This window comes from Ricinus communis, chromosome 7 (assembly GCF_019578655.1).
Source record: "Ricinus communis isolate WT05 ecotype wild-type chromosome 7, ASM1957865v1, whole genome shotgun sequence".
Lineage (NCBI taxonomy): Eukaryota > Viridiplantae > Streptophyta > Magnoliopsida > Malpighiales > Euphorbiaceae > Ricinus > Ricinus communis.
In genome coordinates, this window is record NC_063262.1 from 15,097,494 (window position 1) to 15,118,732 (window position 21,239).

Sequence of the window (21,239 nt, forward strand, 5' to 3'; positions counted from 1 at the left end):
TAAAAAATTTATTATATTTAAATATAAAATATGTGAAAGAATATATATATGTAAAGATTTCTAATGGTCATAATATTAAATCTATAATAAATTATTTTTACTTATTTATAATTATTATTCTTTTAGTAAGCATAATTGACTTCCTATATTATCTTTTTTTATTTTAAAATCTCAAACATTGTCATGGAAAAATATTTTTAAAAATAATTAAAAGAGTAAATATTTATTTTAAAATTTTGAAACTATTGGATAAAATTGTTAAAAAATATAAAAGTCAGTTTAATTTGCATTTAGTCCTTAAAATAACACTAAAAAGATCATTTAACGATAACAAAAATATAATAAAATAATACCAATAAAATATCAAAAGATGTCATAATGCAATTTCAAAAGAACCATATAAATAATAAATAAATTAAAGAAATCGTAAAATTCCTTTTTCTTAAATATGTAAGAAAATTGACCGTAAAAATAAAATTTAGCCAACTTTCCTGTACTTAATGTAAGAAACTGAAAAACAAGAAAGATAATAGGAACATAAATTCTTTAAAGAAAAAGAGAGAATGGTGATGAGAGAATTGATTCGTAGGAATTATCTATTGTCGAGACTGGAGAGAAATTATCCACTTCCCTTGATAAGAAAAGTGCAAATTAGAGTTGCAGAAATAAAATAAACTCTTTATCAATCAAAGAGATGGAACTGTCAAAACGATCTTCACAAAGACTGGGTAACTAGACAGGTGTGGAATGGCCTCTCGAACATAATTTAGGATTCCAAGGAACTGTTGAATTTGTTTCACTGATAAAAGAAATGTAAACAAGAAAAATAGAAATAAAGTATAAACATAAAAACAAAAAAGCACTGTATAAATAAATGATACTATTTAAAAAACTATATACATATATGTAATTTCCTCTTTTTATAACAAAGCATTATTAAAATTTCTAATGATCCATAACAAATGGATTCTCTTGCTAGAATTCTTTCCTTTATCAAGCCATAATATATTACATGTAAACAAGGCATACTACTTAAAATGGTACATTATTTTCTCCATTTCATTTACAGCAATCTATAGATGCTAGTGGTCTGTTTGTTAGGTTGATTGATGATGGTAGCTTAAAAAATGAAAAACATATTGCAACAACTCTATCTTGCCTTGGATAAATGAATAGCTTCTTGGTCAACAGTGGAATCTTCAGCCCACAGATATTGGCAAGACATAAGTGAAAAGTCTTGGTTCCTTGCATCCTCCAGCCGCTCCCACTCTATCCATCTTTCAGTCAGGCCAACTCCATGTAGCAGCTTAACCACTTCACTCATTCTAGGACGGCATTCAGGTGAGCTTTGGGTGCAGAGCAATGCAACCTTGACCAATGTCTCAACTTCTTTACGGTCATAAGTCTTCAAGTTTCCATCCACAATGTCATCCAATCTATTTTCTCTCAGCAACTTTTTAGCCTGTGGATGTCATATTTGTATCATTTTAGAGAGAACAAAATCAAGCTTAATTTCTTAGACAACACATGCTTGTAATGGCTACAAGATTATAGTGTGGTTGAAATCTTACATGATCAAGCAGAAGAACATCCTCTTCCTCTGCAAGCCGGGAAAGATCTATTGCACGCTTGCCATTTACCAATTCAAGAAGTGTTACACCATATCCAAAAACATCCGTCTTCTCCGAAGATTTTCCAGTGGACAAATATTCTGGGGCAATGTGACCCATGGTACCACGTATCTGAGTGGTAACATGAGTCAGCTTTGTGTCAACCAGCCTTGCTAGCCCGAAATCTCCCAGAACGGCTTCAAAATTGTCATCTAATAGGATATTAGCAGCCTTTAAGTCACGATGTATGATTTTAGGATTGCAATGCTCGTGCAAATACTCCAAGCCATGAGCTGCACCAAAGGCCACACGTCTCCTTGTTTGCCAATCCAAGCCCGTTTCTCCAGGTTTTAATTCTATATAATAAGAAAACAAGAAGATGTAACTAGGGAGCTATGAGCATCACTCGTCAGAATGGTATTAGTAATTCAGGAGAAGAAGAGTGCTATTGGAGTAATTGACTACAGGTATTTGACTACAGTAATTAGCTGGACTTAGCATTAGATATCCACGTATAATTTAATAAGATATCAGAATAACTACACTTCCCCTTAAAAAGTTCAAGTCATCAGAATCCAGATCTGAAGCATGAGGTGAAATTGAGAAACAGTGCAAGAATAGAAAACAGAAGAGAAACACCTAGTATGCGAGTAGTTTATTTTTATAATTAAAGATCACAGGAAAAATGCAAAGATGGAATGAAGCATGGTGCTCGTGCAAGGAATAAATTACCTCTCAGGTGAAATGCAACACTGAGATTTTGCATATATGGATAAACAAGGATTCTCTCAGAGGAAGTTGTACAAAAGCCAATCAACCGTAGAAGATTCCTGTGAACTGCAACACTAATAATTTGAACTTCTCTATGGAATGCAGCCTCTCCTCCAGGAATGTAACAATCTGAAAGACGTTTTACAGCAACCTTTGTGTTGTCTGAAAGGACACCTTTGTAAACTTTTCCAAAGCCTCCCTGTCCAATTATGTTGCTGTCACTGAAATTGTCAGTTGCAAGTTGGATTTCACGCCAAGAAAATCTTTTAATCTGCCCAAGGGAAATTTTGCGGTCGTCCTCCCCTGAAATTAGATATATAATATTAAAGTAAGATGTTAGAGCTATAAAAGAGTCTAGCAAACAAATCAACCTCCTGATCATGATGCAGCGCCCAGATATTAAGACATCAAATTTATTCTAGTTGTATGTCAACAAAATGCTAATTGTTGCTATAACAAGATGATGAACAATTGTCAAATTCAAAATTTAAATATTATGAGTTAAGAAATAGAATCCAAATGAATTAAAATATCCTACAATCAAAATCATAAGAAAACACACATACACCAAAAATAGAACGAAAAGTGAAATGTTTAACAAAAAATAAGCAATTGGTAGGCGGAAAGGCTGTGGCTAATAAAGCAGGAGAAGCAAAGCACACTCCCAATATGACTAATACTTGCTCCAAATTTAAATATGGTTACAGAGATATGGATTATCCTGTTAAATCTAGAATAAGAATATATGTATATATATATACTTTTTTTGTTTGGGGGGGTGGGTGGGGGTGTGGCAAAAGAAACTTTTATTTCTATAAATCAAAATATATTTAAATTAAATTATGAGAAAAAGGAATAGCACAACATTATTAAAGAACCAGTCATCCTATACTTTAAAATTAAAAGTCAAACTCTTATGCTAATAAGTGATTGATTAAGAAAAGATGTGAAAACAATGTTAATTTAGGTCTGATCCTAACTTTTACTTAAACTAAAAGAAAAAGAAAAAACAGCTATTCTAATGTTTTGTTATGAAAAATAGATTCCCAAGAAATGGTTAGTAAAGTCGAAGTACAAAACCAACAAATCCAGGGATAGCTTTTGGAAGTGCCCAAAATTAATACTAAATTAAAGGAAATTGGTAAAATTTACACGCTATCCCTAAACATAGATGTATATCCCATCAATGTCTTTAATGCTATATTTGGTTGAAATCCATAAAAGAATTCATTTGTTTGAAAAAGAAACCATGAGAAAGTAAATAAAATAGAAATGATAAAGTTGAAAGAAATATTTTGGTGTTATGGAATATATTGACACACTAATGTGGAATTGGAAATTCTATATAAATTAACTTTCACTCCATTTAAAACATATAATAGATTCACAAATGAATTCCATAAATTTTATAGATTTCAACCAAAGACTATGTAAACCTCAATTCATCACTTAAAAAATCTTTAAAATTTTAACTTTTGTGCCTTAAAAGTGCTTTTTGTCTAATTTGTCAAAATTTATTGAAAATTTTAGCATGAACGCAATATTGTCATATCAAACTTTTAATGAGATTTTGACAGAAATTAAGTGACAAGGACTTTTAAGTTACAAAAGTCGAACTTTAGGAAATTTTAAAGAACAAGTTGAAGGATAATGGTAAACATTCCAAATTCATGATCTATGAATGAAATGTAATTAAACCAAATAAATTTTGATGAGAATGTTGAGGATGCCTTTGTGGGCAAGGTCTACTCACAGAAGAATACAAGAGGACTCTAATTTTTAATTCTGTTAGGATTATTTTAATAATTTTATTTCAGTAGTTTAGGCTCCTAGTTGCATTCAGTTAGGTTTCCTAGTATCATTCAGTTTAGGTTTTCTACTTTCATTATAATTCTGTTATAGACATTATACCTAATTAGCAGTCCTAATTAAGGATGTTAATCTTTTAAGTCTATTTACAGAGAAATTATTATTAATAAAGAGCAAGCAAAACTTTATCAAAATTGCAGACATGGCTTAGACTTTGTCAAGGACAGGTTTCTTGGCTGCTAGAATAAGTTGTTCAAAGAAAGGTGGGAACACGGCCAAGGGAAAGAGAGGATTCCTCCCCGTGTCTCGACCCGCGACTAGATCCTATGCTAGGGCCCATAACAACTTGGTATCAGAGCCTGACTTGGCGAGTTTAGCAAGCAAGCTTGATGCCTTGATGCAGACGATGGCAGGAAGACAAGAAGCGCTAAAAGAGCAAATGGAGGAACTCATTCGCCATATCCGCAGATCAGGGAAGGAGTCAGGAGGGAATGGTACTAGTGGTGCAAGCAATGGCAACCAAGGGAGCTGTGACTGTTCAGAGGAGAGGACAGACAGGCGGATGGGTGATCAGCCACTGCCTCAGTACTCCAAACTAGAATTCCCATCCTCGATGGAACGGAGGACCCACTTGGATGGCTGAGAAGGTGTAAACGGTTCTTTAGAAATCAGAAAATTCAGGAAGAAGAGAAAGTTGGATTGGCAGCTTTTCACTTGTGGGAGAAGCACAGTTGTGGTTCTATCAATTGGAGCAAGAAGAGCTAGAGTTGACTTGGGAAGGATTAAGGAGCATTGCAATGTGATGTTTGGGCTACCCATGAGCAACAATCCTTTAGGAGAGTTGGTGAACTTGAAGCAGACAGGAAAAGTAGAGGATTAGCAGCGGCCAATTCCAGTCCCTGTTAGCAAGAACTATAGACCTAAAGCCCCGCCAACAAGTGAATTTATTCACGGCAGGATTCTGGAAAGCCTTCAGATTGATGTGGAGCTGCAACAACCCAGAAGCTTGGGAATTGCAATGAACATACAAGCTCTAGAAAGGAAACAACTGGGTACACCATCAGGAAGTATTCGAGTAATGGTTGGATGGGCAGGCCCTAAGTCCATTACCGATGCTGTCTCTTGGCTACTAGCATAAGTTGAAGAAAGGTGGCTAATGGAAAGAGAGAATTCCTCCTGGTGTCTTGACCCGTGACTGGATCCTACATTGAGGGCCCATAATAGAGAAAAGGCCAAAATGAAGATTGAATTGGAAACTTGAATGCACCTAAGGTTTATTGGGGTTATGCAGAATCTTTCAGTCAAAAAACGACGTCGATGAAGACATGTCGGTGCACTATTTAGCGGTGGGAATTGTAACTTTCCATGAATTTCCCATTTATCACTCAATGAGGGAACTTTGCTTATTTCTTCTTTTTCAGGATTGATAAATCAAATGATATTTTTGTTACACAATCAAACCTATTTTTGATTTAATAGAAGCCCAAACAGGTGAATAGAATAGGGTCCAAGATAAAGAGAGATATATGTAAAAGAGGTCGATTACGCCTAAATTGCATTAATTTATCCTATAGATTTCATTTCAATTGGAATTTGGTTTTTCACCATGTAAGAGGATCCCTGCTAGGCAATCGAATATAAATGAAAGGCTATCTTATCAGTTGTATGCCTTCAAGGACCGTGGATTTCACATGTCCAATAGAATTTATTCAAAGTAGTAAATCTTACATTATCCCTCCCTCCAAAAAATTTTGGGTGTGTTTGTTTTGTGCATAAACACATTGGGGCAAACTTGATCCTAGAGCCTTGAAACGTATTTTTGTTGGGGAATTCTACTACTAAAAAGGGATATAAATACTATCATCCTCCTTATATGAGTATGGATGTTACTTTTCAAGAGGCAAAAGCCTATTTCCCTTCACTCTCTTCACCTCGTCAGGGGGAGAGTGATCATGTGGAAGAGGTAACTCCTGTTCAACCCAGTCTTGAGTTGCCTGCATATAGTGGTCAAGGGGAGCATAAAATTTATGATAAAGTTCTAGATGGAGATTAAGTTCAACCTAATCAAGGAATACAAACTAATGAGGCAACAAGGAGGCTACACAGGCTTGATATATTGTGGAAAAAAAGTTACCATGCTCGTACGGGAAAGAAAGAAAAGTATGCTACCATGAATAACACTCTACATCCAAACATCAAACTCGGACTCCAACTCTTGTGGAACCAGGTAATCCACTTCTTTCTACTCCTTATTTATATATTGAAATGCCTCCCCGTAATTCTTATAATAATGATCCTAATCTTCTAGTAGCTTTTAGGAAATTAGATCATGTACTCAACATCCCATCTCTAACTTTGTTTCTTATGACTCATTGTCTCCTTCCTATAGAGTTTTCTTGTCTTCCTTGCTTTCTATCTCTATACTACAAGGGTGGAAGGAAGCTATTAATGATCGTAGATGGATCTAACTTTGTTTCTTATGACTCATTGTCTCCTTCCTATAGAGCTTTCTTGTCTTCCTTGCTTTCTATCTCTACACCACAAGGGTGGAAGGAAACTATTAATGATCCTAGATGGAAAGATACAATGATGGAGGAGGTGAGAGTTTTGGTAAAGAACAAACTTTGAAGTTTGTTGATCTTCCTTTGGGCAAAAAGCCAATAGGATGTAAATTGGTATACAAAGTGAAGCATAAGGTGGATGATTTTATTGAAAGATTAAAGGCTCGGTTGGTGGCAAAGGGCTATACCCAAACCTGTGGGATTGATTATCAAGAAACATTTGCACCTATTGCCAAGATGAATTCCATAAGAGTTCTTTTATATTGTGCCACTTGGATGCGACCTTCGGTAGTTTCATGTTACCTATGTGATGAGTTAGAACAGGAAGTTTATAAGGAAATTCCACCTGGTTTTTCTTGTCCAACAACTGAAGGGAAAGTTTGTCACTAACAAAAAACTCTATGGTTTGAAATAGTCACCTTGAGCTTGGTTTGACAAATTTAGCAAAGCAATGGTCTCTTTTAGCAACAAGTAGAGTAATGCAGATCACACTATATTCATCAAGTACCTCAATGGTAAAATTACTATTCTTGTTGTATATGTTGATGATATCTAATGACAAGTGATGATACAAAAGATATGACTAGACTAAAGAAACATTTGGCTAATGAGTTTAAAATCGAAATTTGGGCAAACTAAGATATTTTCTTAGGATAAAAATTGCTCAATCAGAAAAGGGCATATTTATCTCGCAAAGAAAATATGTTCTAGACTTACTGGCGAAGATAGGAATGTTAGGTTGCAGACCTGCAAATGCTCCCATTAAGGCCAATCATAAACTAAGTAAAAATGGTGGAAAATTGGTTGATATTGACTGGTACCAAAGATCTTTGGGAGATTGATTTATTTCTCTCATATACAACCTAAAATCACCTATGCAGTAAGTACAGTAAGTCAAATTTTGCTTAGATACGTATTGATGTTGTTTTTCAGATTCTACGGTATCTGAAATCTAGTCCTAGAAAAGGATTACTCTTCTAAAACAATGGTTATTTGGGAATAGTACACTGATGCTGATTGATCCCCTAATGTATAGACAATCTACTTCCGGGTATTGTGCCTTTGTTGGTGAGAATTTGGTCACTTGGAAAAGAAAAAGGTGTGGTTGCTAGGTCAAGTGTAAAACAGAATACCAAACTATGGCCCAAGGAATTTGTGAACTTTTATGGCTTAAGAAGCTAATGCAAGATATTCATCTTCTCCGAGAGGAGTCCTTGTTGCATTGTAGCAATAAGGCAGGTATTAACATTGCTCATAACCCAGTCTAACATGATCACAACAAACATATTGAGATTGTTGATTCTTTGTCAATGAAAAATTGAATGATCAAAGTTTACGAATCAGCTCATTCCTTTGCATGCAAAATGGGAATAGAAGGCACACATACACCATTTTGAGGGAGAGGGTTGACACGTGTATCTACAATTTAAGGCGTGTTTTTTGAAGTTGATTATGTAAATTTTTGTAATTAGTTTAGCTTTGAGGGGAGTGTTGACAAGTGCATCCATGATTTTAGGGCGTGATTTCTGAAGTTAATTATGTACATTTCTGTAGTTAGTAATTAGCTATTATTGCCTATTTAGTATGGATATTTCTATAATTACATGTAACTTTACTATAAATAAGAATTCTTTGCAGTATAGTAAAATACAGCCCTATTTCACTCAAGGCTCTCTGTGTCCTAAAACTACATTTGCTCGTACAATCAAACATGGTAAAGCAGGGGTCATTCCATTGTATTACATTTTATTTTTCATCCTATTATTACATAGTTTATTGCATTCATTTAAGTACATCAAACCAGATCTCGACTGAGTTCTCAATTATGCTTCCTAACTAATTAGCTTCATTAATTAGTTATCTCCCTTTTGTTGTGTTTCTTATTATGTCTTAAAAACATTTTATTTATCCCAAACATAAATTATACATTTTTAAGAATGTAATACTTGATATTCCTTAATTCTTTGAAAAACTTACGGATAGACTTGTTTTCAAAAATTTGTGCCTTACCATGTGAGCATTAATTGCTATAACGTCCTACAAAAAGTAATAACATTTTGTATGACATTAGAGGATCTAAATCTACAAATTGATAACTAAGCGATAATGAAGGATCCAATCTACTATTTGTTAGCGTCCTAGATCTAGAATTTAATAGTAAAAAAATCAACATTTATGACTACAGTGAATGCATTTTCAACTAAAGAAGGAAAAGTAAATTACCAGCAACATCAACAAAGACATCATTTTTGAGTCTGCGCAATCGATGGTGTCTATACGCAAAGCCTAGGAGAAAAAGTATGAAAGCACCACAGCTTGCAGCAATTACAATGATACTAAGCCTTGACTTATTGGGTGAAACTGCAAAATACAACAGCTTAAGTGCCATCTCAGGCATGCATAATGAGATAAATAAATAAAAAATAAAAAAGAAAAGAAAAAAACATTTCAACAATTTAACAAGTAAACCTGGAGAAGGAGACTTTGAGACACAAGGTTCTTCCAACCTGGACCCACAAGTAAGACTTGTTTCTGTAAAACTGAAAGAGTCAAACATTAATTGACAAGCAAGCCAACAAGCTTTAGTTATATGATATATATGCAATAATTGATTTATATAAGGTAAACATAGTACTCAAATAACCTATTACACACATAAATGCAAGCACTTGTGTGAGTGAGCAAGCATGCAATTAGCAGATGTTTTACATTAAGCAACATGCTTAAGCCATCTAAACTACTAGGATACAGTCAAAGTTGAGGGGGACAAAATTCATGTGCAAAAGCCTGAACTTCAGTACTTATTGAGAATTTCCTTGCCCAATTCTTGTGGAACACTCAAATCTTTATATTAAAAAATATACAGTTATACAAGTATAATAGGACTAGAAAACCTAAACAAAATGGAATCAGGAGTTACAACAGTACTAGGAAAACTAGAGGGATAACCTAAAAACAATAGAACTATGAGTTCCAACATTACCAGAAAAATTAATAGTATAATATAGGACAAACACATTCAGTTGTGCATATGTTATTACCCCCCTGCAAACTGAACACGAGGAAGCACAATGGTCAATTTGGATCGCAAATGACTCAAGTTTGCAGCTAGTAGACTTTTGGTAAACATATTGTACATCCATATCAAAGTTTAAAAACAAAATGAACTCGAGCTTGAGCTTGTTATAAACAAATAAACTCATGAGCCTATTCGTGAACTTTGTAAATGAACAGAACTTGAGCTCAAGCTCATGAACCTGCTTGTTAAGCCCATAAGCAACCAGAACAAGTAGGTCTGTGAGCCGATTTCATGAACTTTAAAACGAGTCCAACTAAAGCTCAAGCTTCTGAGCCGATAAAGGCTAGCAAAGCCTAACAAACCAAACTGTTTTATGCTCAAGCTTGACTCAATAATATTAATGACTTTGAGCTCAGCTCTTTTAATTAAACAAACAAGTTTCGATGGACTTATATTGAACTAAGCTTCAAGTAGCTCCCAAGAGGCTTGGTTCTTTTACAACCCTAGTGTGTAGCCCTGCATCGATGCACTTAGTTACATAAATGTTTAGAAAAATTAACAATCCTTGAAAGTAGAAGAAATGAGTCGGAATAAGTACACATACTGAACCAATTTGAAGAAGCTGGAAAATTGGAAGAAGGGAGAGTGAAAACCGCATGGATTTGGTAAATCAACCAAAAGGGAATTTATTACTTATAGAACTACCAAATACTACTAATAAAAATAGACTAGCATACAACAAAAAATAGAACAATGAGCTCTATGCTGGCTAACCATCCCAAACAAATTTTCATAGAACCTATCAGCGGCAATCTCCTTTTGATCTGTCATAACCCTCTCATCTTGTGGAGTAAGACTACAAATTTTTTATTGCAGGCTGTTCTTTGTTTAACAGATTATGGAAGAATATTGAGTTGGAATCTTTTAAGCCACCCACTTGAGTCTAGCTTTTTGCTTGTAGAAAGATTCCTCCAACCTTAACCAGTTCCTAAGATTCTTAGCTGCTCCTCTTGCAAAGAATCAAGCTGCAATGGACTCCATCGATCAAAGCTCTAGGTTGCTGAACTCTCATAGACACATCAGTAAACTCCTTTGTGTTACTCTTCAGCTCTGTTTTCAATAACTAACATGCTAGTTCCTCTCACATCAGTTCTCCACACTCTCTTAACAATCGCTTTGAAATCAGCATGTTGAGTCCACAGATTTTAAAATCTAATAGGCTTCATGCAATGACTATCCACCATATAGCACATGAACAATTAAAGCAGAGTGATCAAATATACCTGAAGAGCATCTCAACTTCCGAAGCTCCAAAATCTACCCAGCCAGTTGATGTTAACTGATGATCTGGCAGTCCTCGAGATATGCTGATTGCCCAATTGATTGTTTGACTATGTGAAGAAACAGCCTCTGGTTTTATGTTCCATTAACGCTGCCATGCTAGTACACTGCTGAAATCCTCAACCATGGTTTTATCAAACACTTTCCACCCATCTTTTCAGAAGCATTGAGTATTGCCTTGAGATCTCGCTGCACTAACCAAAGTTCAGAAATATATTGGGACAGTTCTACAAGTAACTCCAGAATGCTTTCCTTTCTTCACTGTTAGCAGCACCATATACAAAACTAACAAGAGCTTGAATCCGGTCAATAGTAACCTTCACATGAATAAACTGACTCTCAACGACCAATGAGTGATCTTTAACATCTTCTGAATGCAAAAGACAATTCTACCAATATCAGAGCACTGATAGCTGGTAATAACTTTCCACCAATATAAATTATTTTTTTCCGGATTTTCTCAAAATTTCTCTCTCTAACTCTAGTGTCTAGAACTCCAAAAACCAGCAATTGAAAAAAAGTGGAGGATTTGACTCTTATGATCTCTTGGCCCGTGCCTCTGTAGTGTAGTGTAGGTTGTTTGCCTTAAACTTCCATGAACAGGATAAGACCTGAGATTCCTTTCATATCGAGTTTGACTCATAGTGATCATTTATCAAAGCATGACTTTGGTTAGACAAATAGAAGCCAGACAATGGGCAATGACACGAATTGCACGCTGTGGTGGAAAAATATGGGTACGCATATTTCCCGACAAACCAGCCCATTCCTCAAAAGAAGTTTTGATGGGATCCCTATCTACCAAAACTTTTACTTCGCAAATAAAGTGTCCCTTTTTGCATTCAGATTCTTCACCTTTGACTCCTTATCGGAATATAATATTCCAAGTTCCAATCATTCACCCCTACCATGAGGTCCCAACAAGTATCTGGGCTCAACCCATCTCCCCTATCACCAGGGGCATTCTTCATAGCAGAAGTTGATCTAGTTGCACAATGCTTTTCCATCAAGCTATAAATTTCACCCCTTGAACCTGCTTTCTCGGATATGTTAAGTTTTCTTTGCTTTTTCTTTTTCTTTTTACTTTCTACAGCATAACAGTTTCTTCCTTGCCACCATATCCATTGACCTCAATCACATGAATATCGATTCAGGCCAATTACTATCCCTATTAGCAAGAGGTATCTTAGGACTTTCGCTGCACTTAGTATTCAGGCCAATTACACCCTGAGGGGCAACCTCCTTGCACAAAGGCTTTGAAGGACCATTAGGTTGTTTAGCTACAACTATTTAGGTTTCTAGATTTGTTGTTCTGTTTTAGTTCTTATTTGCTTTACCATGTAAGTAGTTCCTCTTGTCATGACCTAGTGTCTTACAAATATCACAGAGCAGCAGAACCCATTCTTACTCGATAGACTGCATCAGTTATACTCCATCGTCATCCTCAAGCATGATTCTCAGTGGGAAATTCCCCATTCAAGTCCATATCAACCAAACCCCTTGCAAGAGGTAACATAGTCTTGCTCAAAGTGCATTTATCCATATATAAAGGTCTATCAAGATATTGGCTAACTTACTGATAAGCTGCTAGACTAAGACTAACAAGACAGTAATGGGACTTGTAACCAAACAGGGACTACACCCTAAATGGCTATTACCATCCAAAAGGGAGATATACTTGTGCACCAAAGCCTTTAGTGGATAGTGAACCTCATAATTAGTAAGGAAAGAAGTTTCAAACAATAAATTAGGCACACATCAAGTGAACGTTTAGTATTCTAATCCAAGAGGACTCTATTTGAGAGATTAAGAAAAACTGTTCATGTTGTCCTATCAGAAAACCATTATTAGAACAAGACTTAGAGCATGATTTCTTTAATATGTGGAACAATAAAAACATGATGTTAAGAGAAAGGAATCCAACCACAGAACTCATTATTTATTCATGCAATAATTTGTTAGTGCAAATGCTTCTTCTATTTCCTTTAATTTATAATCCTAATATTAGCAGTAGCAACTTTAATAGCATCAATCTCTGATCTACTTTAGAATTTTCTCTCCTGTTCTTGGTGAGTGGGAAATATAACTGAAGGGAGAAATTTTTGTGTATGCATGAAAGATGTAACCTGAACCTTTCTACAAGGTTTTTCTCGCTTAATCAAAATTTCTCTTGGAAAATTTTGGCAAAATTCTGCTGCTGCCATTGCTTTGTGACCTCTTATATAAGGAACCCTAGTCATATATTCTAAGGGTGACTCTGCTACTTTCCACTTCATGTTTTCAATAACTGGCGAATATTGATAACAAAACAATATACCAATCAAAGAATTGATATAGAAAAAGAAATACCAGAGCTGACATTACAAGAAAGTAAAGGACATAGCTAAATGAAGAAACTAAGAAAGAAACGAAAGGACAAAAATATTTATGAAACATACTTGAACTCTGGAACTGAAAAGAATTGCTTCGGTACTCGCCCAGTTAAATTGTTTGATGAAATATCCCTGTCAAATAAAGAGAATGAGAAGTAATATGAACAGTCAACTAGGGCATGGGCTCAAAGGTGAAGAAACAGAAATAATAAAATAAAGCTACCAATATCAGATACTTCAGAAAGATGTTCCCATGAAATCTTTCTTTTTCCCTTTCTAACAGCATAACACTTGAGTAGATCCTATTTGAGTTTTAACTGAACTGAATTGATATGTGATTGTACTTGACAATGAACTAAAACTACATTTAAGAACATTTTCTTACATCAATCGAAGTAAAAGGAATAGGACACACCAACAGTCTTCTCTACAGCAACCAAACTTCAACTATGATGTTACCTCCAACTACAACTGCTCAAGCAGCAGCCTAAGCTATCTATATGAAGGTTCATGCAGTAAGTTTATCCATACTACCAAATCTCCCACACAACATTCTGGGATACAGAAGAGAAATCCAACTGAAAAGCTATATGAGACCTCATAATAAAAAGTACCTTAGCAGAAGGAATGAAAAAAGATTGACCTACTTGAAAAAGAAACAAAGACAAGAACTTATGGTCTAAAGAACTTTTAATCAAATATGTCTATGTTCCTCATCCATTAAATATATAAAAAAAAAAAATTAAAAAGAAAAAATTAAATAGGACTGTTCAAGAATCATAGATTGCATACTTACAAATGCTTTAAGTTAAACAGCTTGCCCCAAGCGATTGGTATAGAACCATGGAATTTATTACTAGCAAGATTCAGATTTTCTAGGTGCGTCAGGCTGCCAAGATAATCTGGCAATGGCCCTGATAAATTATTGTTCTGCAGTTCCCTGAAATAAGTGAAATAATTTATTAAGAATGTCAACACAGTTCAGCACTATGTATGCCTCATAAAAAGAAAAATGAGAAGAAATGGTATCAATAGCATCCTTGAACCATATTCAAAGACCAGAGGTTAAATAGAAAAGAAAGCTATTAAATGACATTGATTAAAGAACTAATAACCAAACAGAGACATAACATGAATGTTCGTCCAAGTTTACCATCACTTAAATTTTTATCCACTAACATGCAATTGCTCCTCTAGATTGTATTGTGCTAAGTGATCGATTAATTTTCCAATGTTTGCAGAATCGACAAAAGGGCTAATAGCATTTCCAAACCATATATTACGTGCTTGCTCTTCAACCACTTCTTTTCCAACACTTGCATTATCAAGTTCAATCTTCTTATGATCTCCTCAATTCAAACTGGAACCATAACAAGCTACTTTTACACTATTTCTAAATCATTTTCATGATCCATGTTCTAAAAATCTAATTCAACATGCATACAAGTACTGTCAAAAATGCCAACTTACAAGTTAACCAAGAACCTCAGTTTGGTGATTGCAGGTGAAAGAGTTCCTGAAAACCCATTTGCAGCCAAGCTCCTGCAAGTAGTACATTCACAAAGCAAATGTACTGTAAAAGGATAGACAAAAAATGAAAAACTGTTGTTTAAGGGTGTGTTTGTTATTGTTGTGGTTTCTTTCTTTTGTTTATTTTTCCTTAGAAAAAACTGAAACGTGTTTTCCTAAACTGTTCTAATTTTCTTTTGCACAATTGGCACAAGACATTTAAAAACCAAAAAAATAGAATTGTGAAAACATGAAATTGTGGTTTCATAAAACTCTTTCCTTTTGTTTATTTTTTCATTTTCTCACTCCACTTTTTTTCTTTATTGACATATTTTTTATCCCGTATAAAATTTGTGTCCTTTTGTTTTTATTTTGAATTATTGAGAATTATTATTATCTTTGTAATACTAAGTTAATACTTTTTCCTTTAAAAGTACCATACATAAAGTTAAAAGAGCTTCAATCTTGCAGATCTCTCAAATTTGTAACTTTTTCATTTGAGATTTTAATGAGAATTGATTGAGTTATATTTCAAATAATATTGTCGTAATATTAAGTTGATTTTTATTTTTTTATTTTTAATTTGAATAAAAAGTAATTAATATTTTAAATTACTGTTGTACTTTCAGAGGAACAAAAAAAAATACAGAGGCCTTTCATCTTCACAAAGAAGAAAAAACTGTTTTCAAGAAGTAATAAAAAAAAATAGGTGATAAATAGTTTTCAGTTTTCCAAAATAGAAAATTAAAAACCAGAAACATTACCAAACACACTCTAACTAAAATCTTCTAAAAGAAATCCAGAATGCCATACATTCATTGCAATCCCTATAAAATAACAGAAAAATCATTGAAGCACTTACAGGGATATGACATTTCCATTTCTACAAGTGATATGAGACCAACTAAAGCAAGGGCTAACCAGATAATAATTCCAATCTTCCACTCGGTGATTGGAATCATTGAGCGCACTCAGAAGTTGAATCAAAGCTTCACCTACACATTAGTAAATGTTACAAGTTGAGTATAAATGTCGTCCAAACTGGCCAGCCATAATCAAAATAAATGGAAAAGAAATCATATTATAGGTCTTATTTCAACCACCTTGCCAACATAGGAAATGGCATTCGATTGATAGTTCTCTACATTTTTCTTTCCTAGCCCTTAACGATAAATGTGGAGTGAGATATCCAGGAAAAAATTTAAATACTAATCATGATAATGGCACAAAAAATATATAAATATAAGAACCTAAAAGATGTCAGAAAATATATATAAAAATGAATAAATATCTTTAGTAAGAGTACAAACATAGTTGAGTTGTTGCCATGTGATGGCCATAAGAAAACATAATAAGAACCATCTATATCACTGCACTAAGGCTGTGTGTTCATATCCTTTGTTTCCAAGATTATGAATCAGCCAAGCAGATATTGAAAAGCAACTTAAAAATGCTTGGTTTGCCATTCAGGTGACATATTATCACAGAGGTTGTTTCGGAGAATTGTATCCTACTCTTAGTGTATAGATCCCACCAGCATACCAAGAGAGGAAAGGTGCATGAATACCATTGTGCTAGACTGCTAGTTAGTAATGCCCAATTGTATTTTAAAAACCATCTTGTGCCTCTCTTGTACAGATGGGGCATATACATCAAGAATAGGATAGAATCATAGAGTTTATCACACAATTATCTTCGCTTGTCTGGACAAGTTTGCAAGTCCTTATGACTAAAGCATATGAAATGGTTTTTTTTTTTTGGTAATTCAGTGAAAATATTTATACAAGAAATTAACTCATTAAGTAAGAGTTTCTATTGGAATAACTTTTGAGATAAACAATTTTTCCCAGTACAACAATATGGTATATACTTGGACATTTTAAAAGGCTAATTCAAAATTCATTCATGACAAACACTGGGACTTGCTTTTTTTTATAATACTAAGAATTTCTTAACTCGGACATAACTTAATGCTCCAAGAAATAATGGAAAACTTTATTTCTTAGCATTTTCGTAATTTTCTTACCTTTTAAAATCTTGATAATGAACTAAAAATAAGTCTGTTTCGAAAGAGTACCTGTTATTAGAAAGCAAAACAAGAGTAATACCTTTTGTTCAAGGAACTGAACTATTACTGATTTCCTTATGGTTGGAATTAGTTCATATTTATTCATATTAATCACCTTTGATTTAATAGGTTGTGAAACTATCATTTGTCCTATTGTTCCTTTCAGCACAAATTTAAAATTATTAGCGACCACAAATTTTGCAACTTTCTAAATTTTAAATAAGACAATTGAGGCACTAAAGAAATTAAAATATTTAGAAACATAAAATATGCCCTGAATAACTATATTATATGAATCTTAAATTGCTGTACCATCCAAATCACAAGCATAGAAAACTAAGATCATACAGATGATTCAAATTTTGACTAATCAGAGCAATTGGTAACAGCAAACCTTCTAGGTCAGGATCTTTGGAGGGATAACCAACACATAGAAAGTTGAGGAGTATGAGACAGCTGATGACTAGTTTGAGAGGATGCCAAATGGAAGCAGCTCCAAACATAAAACTCTCTTCCATTTCCAAGAAATGTTCATGCTCACCAACAAACTTCTCACCGCCAATTGGATTCTCTGAGGAAAAGGAATCTTGTGTTTAAACAAAGGTGCAAAAAGCATTAAAAAAGATTCAGTTGTTTCTAGCTTAACTGCACATGCTGGTCAAAAATGAAAACTAAAAGAGTCAAAACAACCAAAAGTTATGACATAGTTGCAACAAAATACAGTCATCCACAGAAAATGTATACAGTCATCTTTTATTAAGGATTTAAGAGCCAGAAAGGCCACACTTGCCATGTAAAAATATGAACCATCCAAAAACAAGAAAATAGACTACCACACCACAATAGTAAATAAGCATGTTGAGTTCCACTCTAAAATCTAGAACAAGGAAAAGAGACAACGTCAATGGGATGCTTGGTTTCAAAGAATAAACAGGCTTGTTAGCACCGCAGACCAAATCAGACAGTAAATAGATTACTTTCAACATGGTACTTCTGCCGACTAGGCTACATCTCCAGCATACAGAATTTATATAAAAGCACTGATGCTAGAGGAAAGTGACATGACCCCAAGTGTTTCCATCCGAGACAAATTCATTGAGAAATTTGGTCTCTAATTTTTTATCTGATAAAAGAAATTTTATTGAGAAAGAAAGAAAGGAAAGTACATCACAGGGTCAAGAATCCTAACTCAACAAACAACTGCAAAACCATGCTTAAATAGAAAACCTAAGGATAGACTATCATTCTTAAAAATACATCTACTTTCTCAATCCAAAGACCATCACAAATTCCTGAGAAACTTGGCTGTCCTTTGTGGCACCAAAACCCACTTCGTTTTCTACCAGCAAAAGTCCTTAAAGATACTAGACACACGCTCCTCAATGCCGGTAAAGATGATTCAATGCCAATGCTTTACTAGTTAATACTAATCTTCAGTTTAAATGCATGATTGCTCTAACCATTTTACCTAGCAGGCTAAGACAATCTTTTGTTCTTCAAACTTAGGCCACATATTTCAACTTCTTCGCAAAAGAAGAGAGAAAGGAAAAAAAAAAGTACTTTCAAAACATCCATTCATGTTTTAATGTGTAAATGTTCTCTTCTAACTAGATTGTGCTCTGAGCCTTCAGTAACAACACCTATGAAACAATTCTACCAAGAAATTCAGAAAAGAAAAAAGTAAAATGTCACCACCAAAAAACACTACCATGTACAGAAAAGGACTATAATGATGCTTCAACATAAGTCCATTCATAACCTTTCCGAAGACTTTTTAATCTTCTTAATGGAGGAATTTTAAGTATACATATACATACAGACACACATATATATCTATGTGTCTTAGGCTGGTAAGGTGAGGCTAACGGGTTCACATACAATATTCTCTATATGTACCAATTGATCACCCAACTGTAATTACCAGCAAGTATCAATTTATTCTCCTGTTTAAAAAGAATTAAGATAACGGTTTTGCCTTTTTCTTTCATTATTTTCAGTTATGCAGAATAGCAAGACTCACTGGGATCATTATTTCTGTCTACGTAATCCAATAATTTGAATTCTCTCCTTTCCTCTAGATGATTAGCTACAGACCACGAAGCATAGCAATATGCAACTTTCATTTTGTATATTCTCTCAAAGTCCCAAACACAAACATATATATACAATACTAAAATTAGAAGCACAAGATAGCATAGATTAGTATTCCAACTCAAATTAAGCTGCTAATTCAAATAGAACGTGAAAAAAGGGCCAAAAAATAAATATATACGCAAGTTAAAGGAAAAAGAACAAGAAAACAAAGAAAGAGAAAGGGATCAAGACTACCTGCTTCAGTTCCAGCCATTGCCAATGCAAATGCAACCCACCATTTGGAAAGAAGAGGGAGTTGAAAATTGTGATAATGATAAGCATATCAAATAGATTAATAAACATTAGTGCAAGGGACCCACAAAGCAATTAAAAAAGGAATCGAAAGTAAAGCAAAAGAAATTCTTCAAAGGCCAATAGAGGAGAATATGAGAGACTGTGGAAGTGTAAGTGTAAGTGTATTGGGATAAGAATAAGAATCCCACTAATTAATGAGTCTAATCTTCTTCTTTATTGGGTCATTCAATTAAAATAATAACGATATTTTATCAAAGAAGGAGCAGCAGATGCCATTGTCATGAGATAGGTGACAGTTGAAGCAAAAGTCCATCTCTCTCTCTATCTCTATCTCTCTTTTGGGTTTTGATTTGATTGTATATTTGTATTCTCTTTTTGATGCCACCACCCGTTCTACAAAAGAATAAAAGACACTTGTAATTTACACTTGTAACATGGTGACATGCAGCATTTATCGAGCTGAGCATATTGCTGCGCTAGTGGGTTACACTTGATGTTGATTCTGTTTGGATTCCACGGACATGTGGGGGCAGTTTACGACCGTTCATCTCATCAGCCGCCTCAACATTTTACATCTCCATTCCTCTTTTACTCTGCAATTGCTTCTTTCTCTTCTTTGTCATGTTATCAAGAAAAGCCAATTTTGTTTCCAAACTACAGGATGCAAGAGCCTTTTGTTAAAGAAAGAAAAAGAAAAAAGAACTACGGAAAAGGAAACTTTTACCTAAAAAAGACGTTCTTAAGGCGACGATACAAATTGTGCGGACGCGCTAACGGCCGTTGAATCGTGAATGCCACAAAATGAAAGCCCAAATTAATTGCAATAAAACTGCACAATTAATTTTAATTATTCAGCGGATTATGTGGCCAAAATCCAAATGGCAAAGAATGAACATTATTACCATTTTTTTCGAAAAAATTACCCAAATCCTTTCGTTTAGCGGTGGCAATGGGTGGATTTTGAACCGGAATCGAACTAAAATCGGTCTATATCAAAATTAGTCTGGAGTTGGTTAAATTTAAAATTGGACTGAAACCGGATCAAAACCGTAATTCCCTTTGGATAGAATTAGGATTGCGAATCCAGTTCTGAACCAATAAATTAAAAAAAAATTAAAATTAATAATTACATATTTAATATTTAATTTTTAATTTTTAATTTTTAAATTTTTGTTAAATATATTTTACCGGTCAAATTAAAACTATGATCCAACTAGCCGATTTTAATTGCCATAGAACCGCGAAAGCATGGCTACCCCAACTTTTGTTTCTCATGCTCGTGTAAGTGAGAAATAATCCAAATATGCAATCAAAGATTTTATACTTTTTGTTAGGAGTAATTAAGAGTTTGTTATTTTCTCATTTTGTATATGACACTTGTACTCTTTGTATAGGTTGTACTATCAGCTCATGTATTTAATGTGTGAATTATTTTGTTGATTGTTAATCAAGTCAATACAGTTACATTCACAAAACCTTTCTTTTTTCTATGCTACTATTTTTTTCCATTATGGTATTAGAGCATACATTTCTATTTCAATGGAGAATATAGAAAAAGATTTCATAGTTTCAACTAAAGTAGAAAATCAATCTTGTAACCATTTTGTTCCAATCAATTTCACTCATTTCTTATCAGTGAAACTTGATAGTAAGAATTTTCTTATCTAGAAGCAATAAGTAGTGTCTGCCATTGAAGGTTATGGATTACAGAATTTTGTTTTTCAAACATCTACAGAGGCATATGTTTTTTAACTGAAGAAGGTATCATAGATCATACAACAACTTCACCTG

General features: G+C 34.1%; 1 protein-coding gene across 4 annotated transcripts; it reads right to left on the reverse strand.

Annotated features, from left to right (window-relative positions):
- Nucleotides 1-850: 850 nt before the first annotated feature.
- Nucleotides 851-20,525, reverse strand: LOC8276489 (probable LRR receptor-like serine/threonine-protein kinase At5g63710). 4 transcript variants are annotated; one of them, XM_048376689.1, is made up of 14 exons: nt 20,372-20,525; nt 20,173-20,277; nt 19,937-20,102; nt 19,389-19,841; nt 17,455-17,631; nt 15,855-15,987; nt 14,954-15,025; nt 14,280-14,423; nt 13,550-13,615; nt 9,221-9,291; nt 8,975-9,112; nt 2,343-2,684; nt 1,572-1,966; nt 851-1,462 (listed from the first exon to the last, which is right to left on the reverse strand). In XM_048376689.1, the coding sequence occupies exons 4-14, from the start codon at nt 19,405-19,407 to the stop codon at nt 1,151-1,153; spliced, it is 1,869 nt and encodes a 622-aa protein (XP_048232646.1). In that variant the 5' UTR covers nt 19,408-19,841; nt 19,937-20,102; nt 20,173-20,277; nt 20,372-20,525; the 3' UTR covers nt 851-1,150. The 4 variants fall into 4 exon arrangements, with proteins under 4 accessions (XP_048232646.1, XP_025014271.1, XP_015578661.1 ...); XM_025158503.2 differs by having other exon boundaries at nt 19,389-20,102; nt 20,351-20,517; XM_015723175.3 differs by lacking the exons at nt 19,389-19,841; nt 19,937-20,102; nt 20,173-20,277; nt 20,372-20,525 and having other exon boundaries at nt 15,914-15,987; nt 17,455-17,591.
- Between the last annotated feature and the right edge of the window lie 714 nt (nt 20,526-21,239).

What these genes read in the sequence shown, in the direction of transcription:
- LOC8276489 (XM_048376689.1), bottom strand. An exon ending in CAAAGATCCTGACCTAGAAG is followed by an intron (nt 15,988 to 17,454) that starts GTTTGCTGTTAC and finishes ACTAATGTGTAG; the next exon opens with GTGAAGCTTTGATTCAACTT. An exon ending in TTTTCAGTTCCAGAGTTCAA is followed by an intron (nt 9,292 to 13,549) that starts GTATGTTTCATA and finishes TGACTCTTTCAG; the next exon opens with TTTTACAGAAACAAGTCTTA.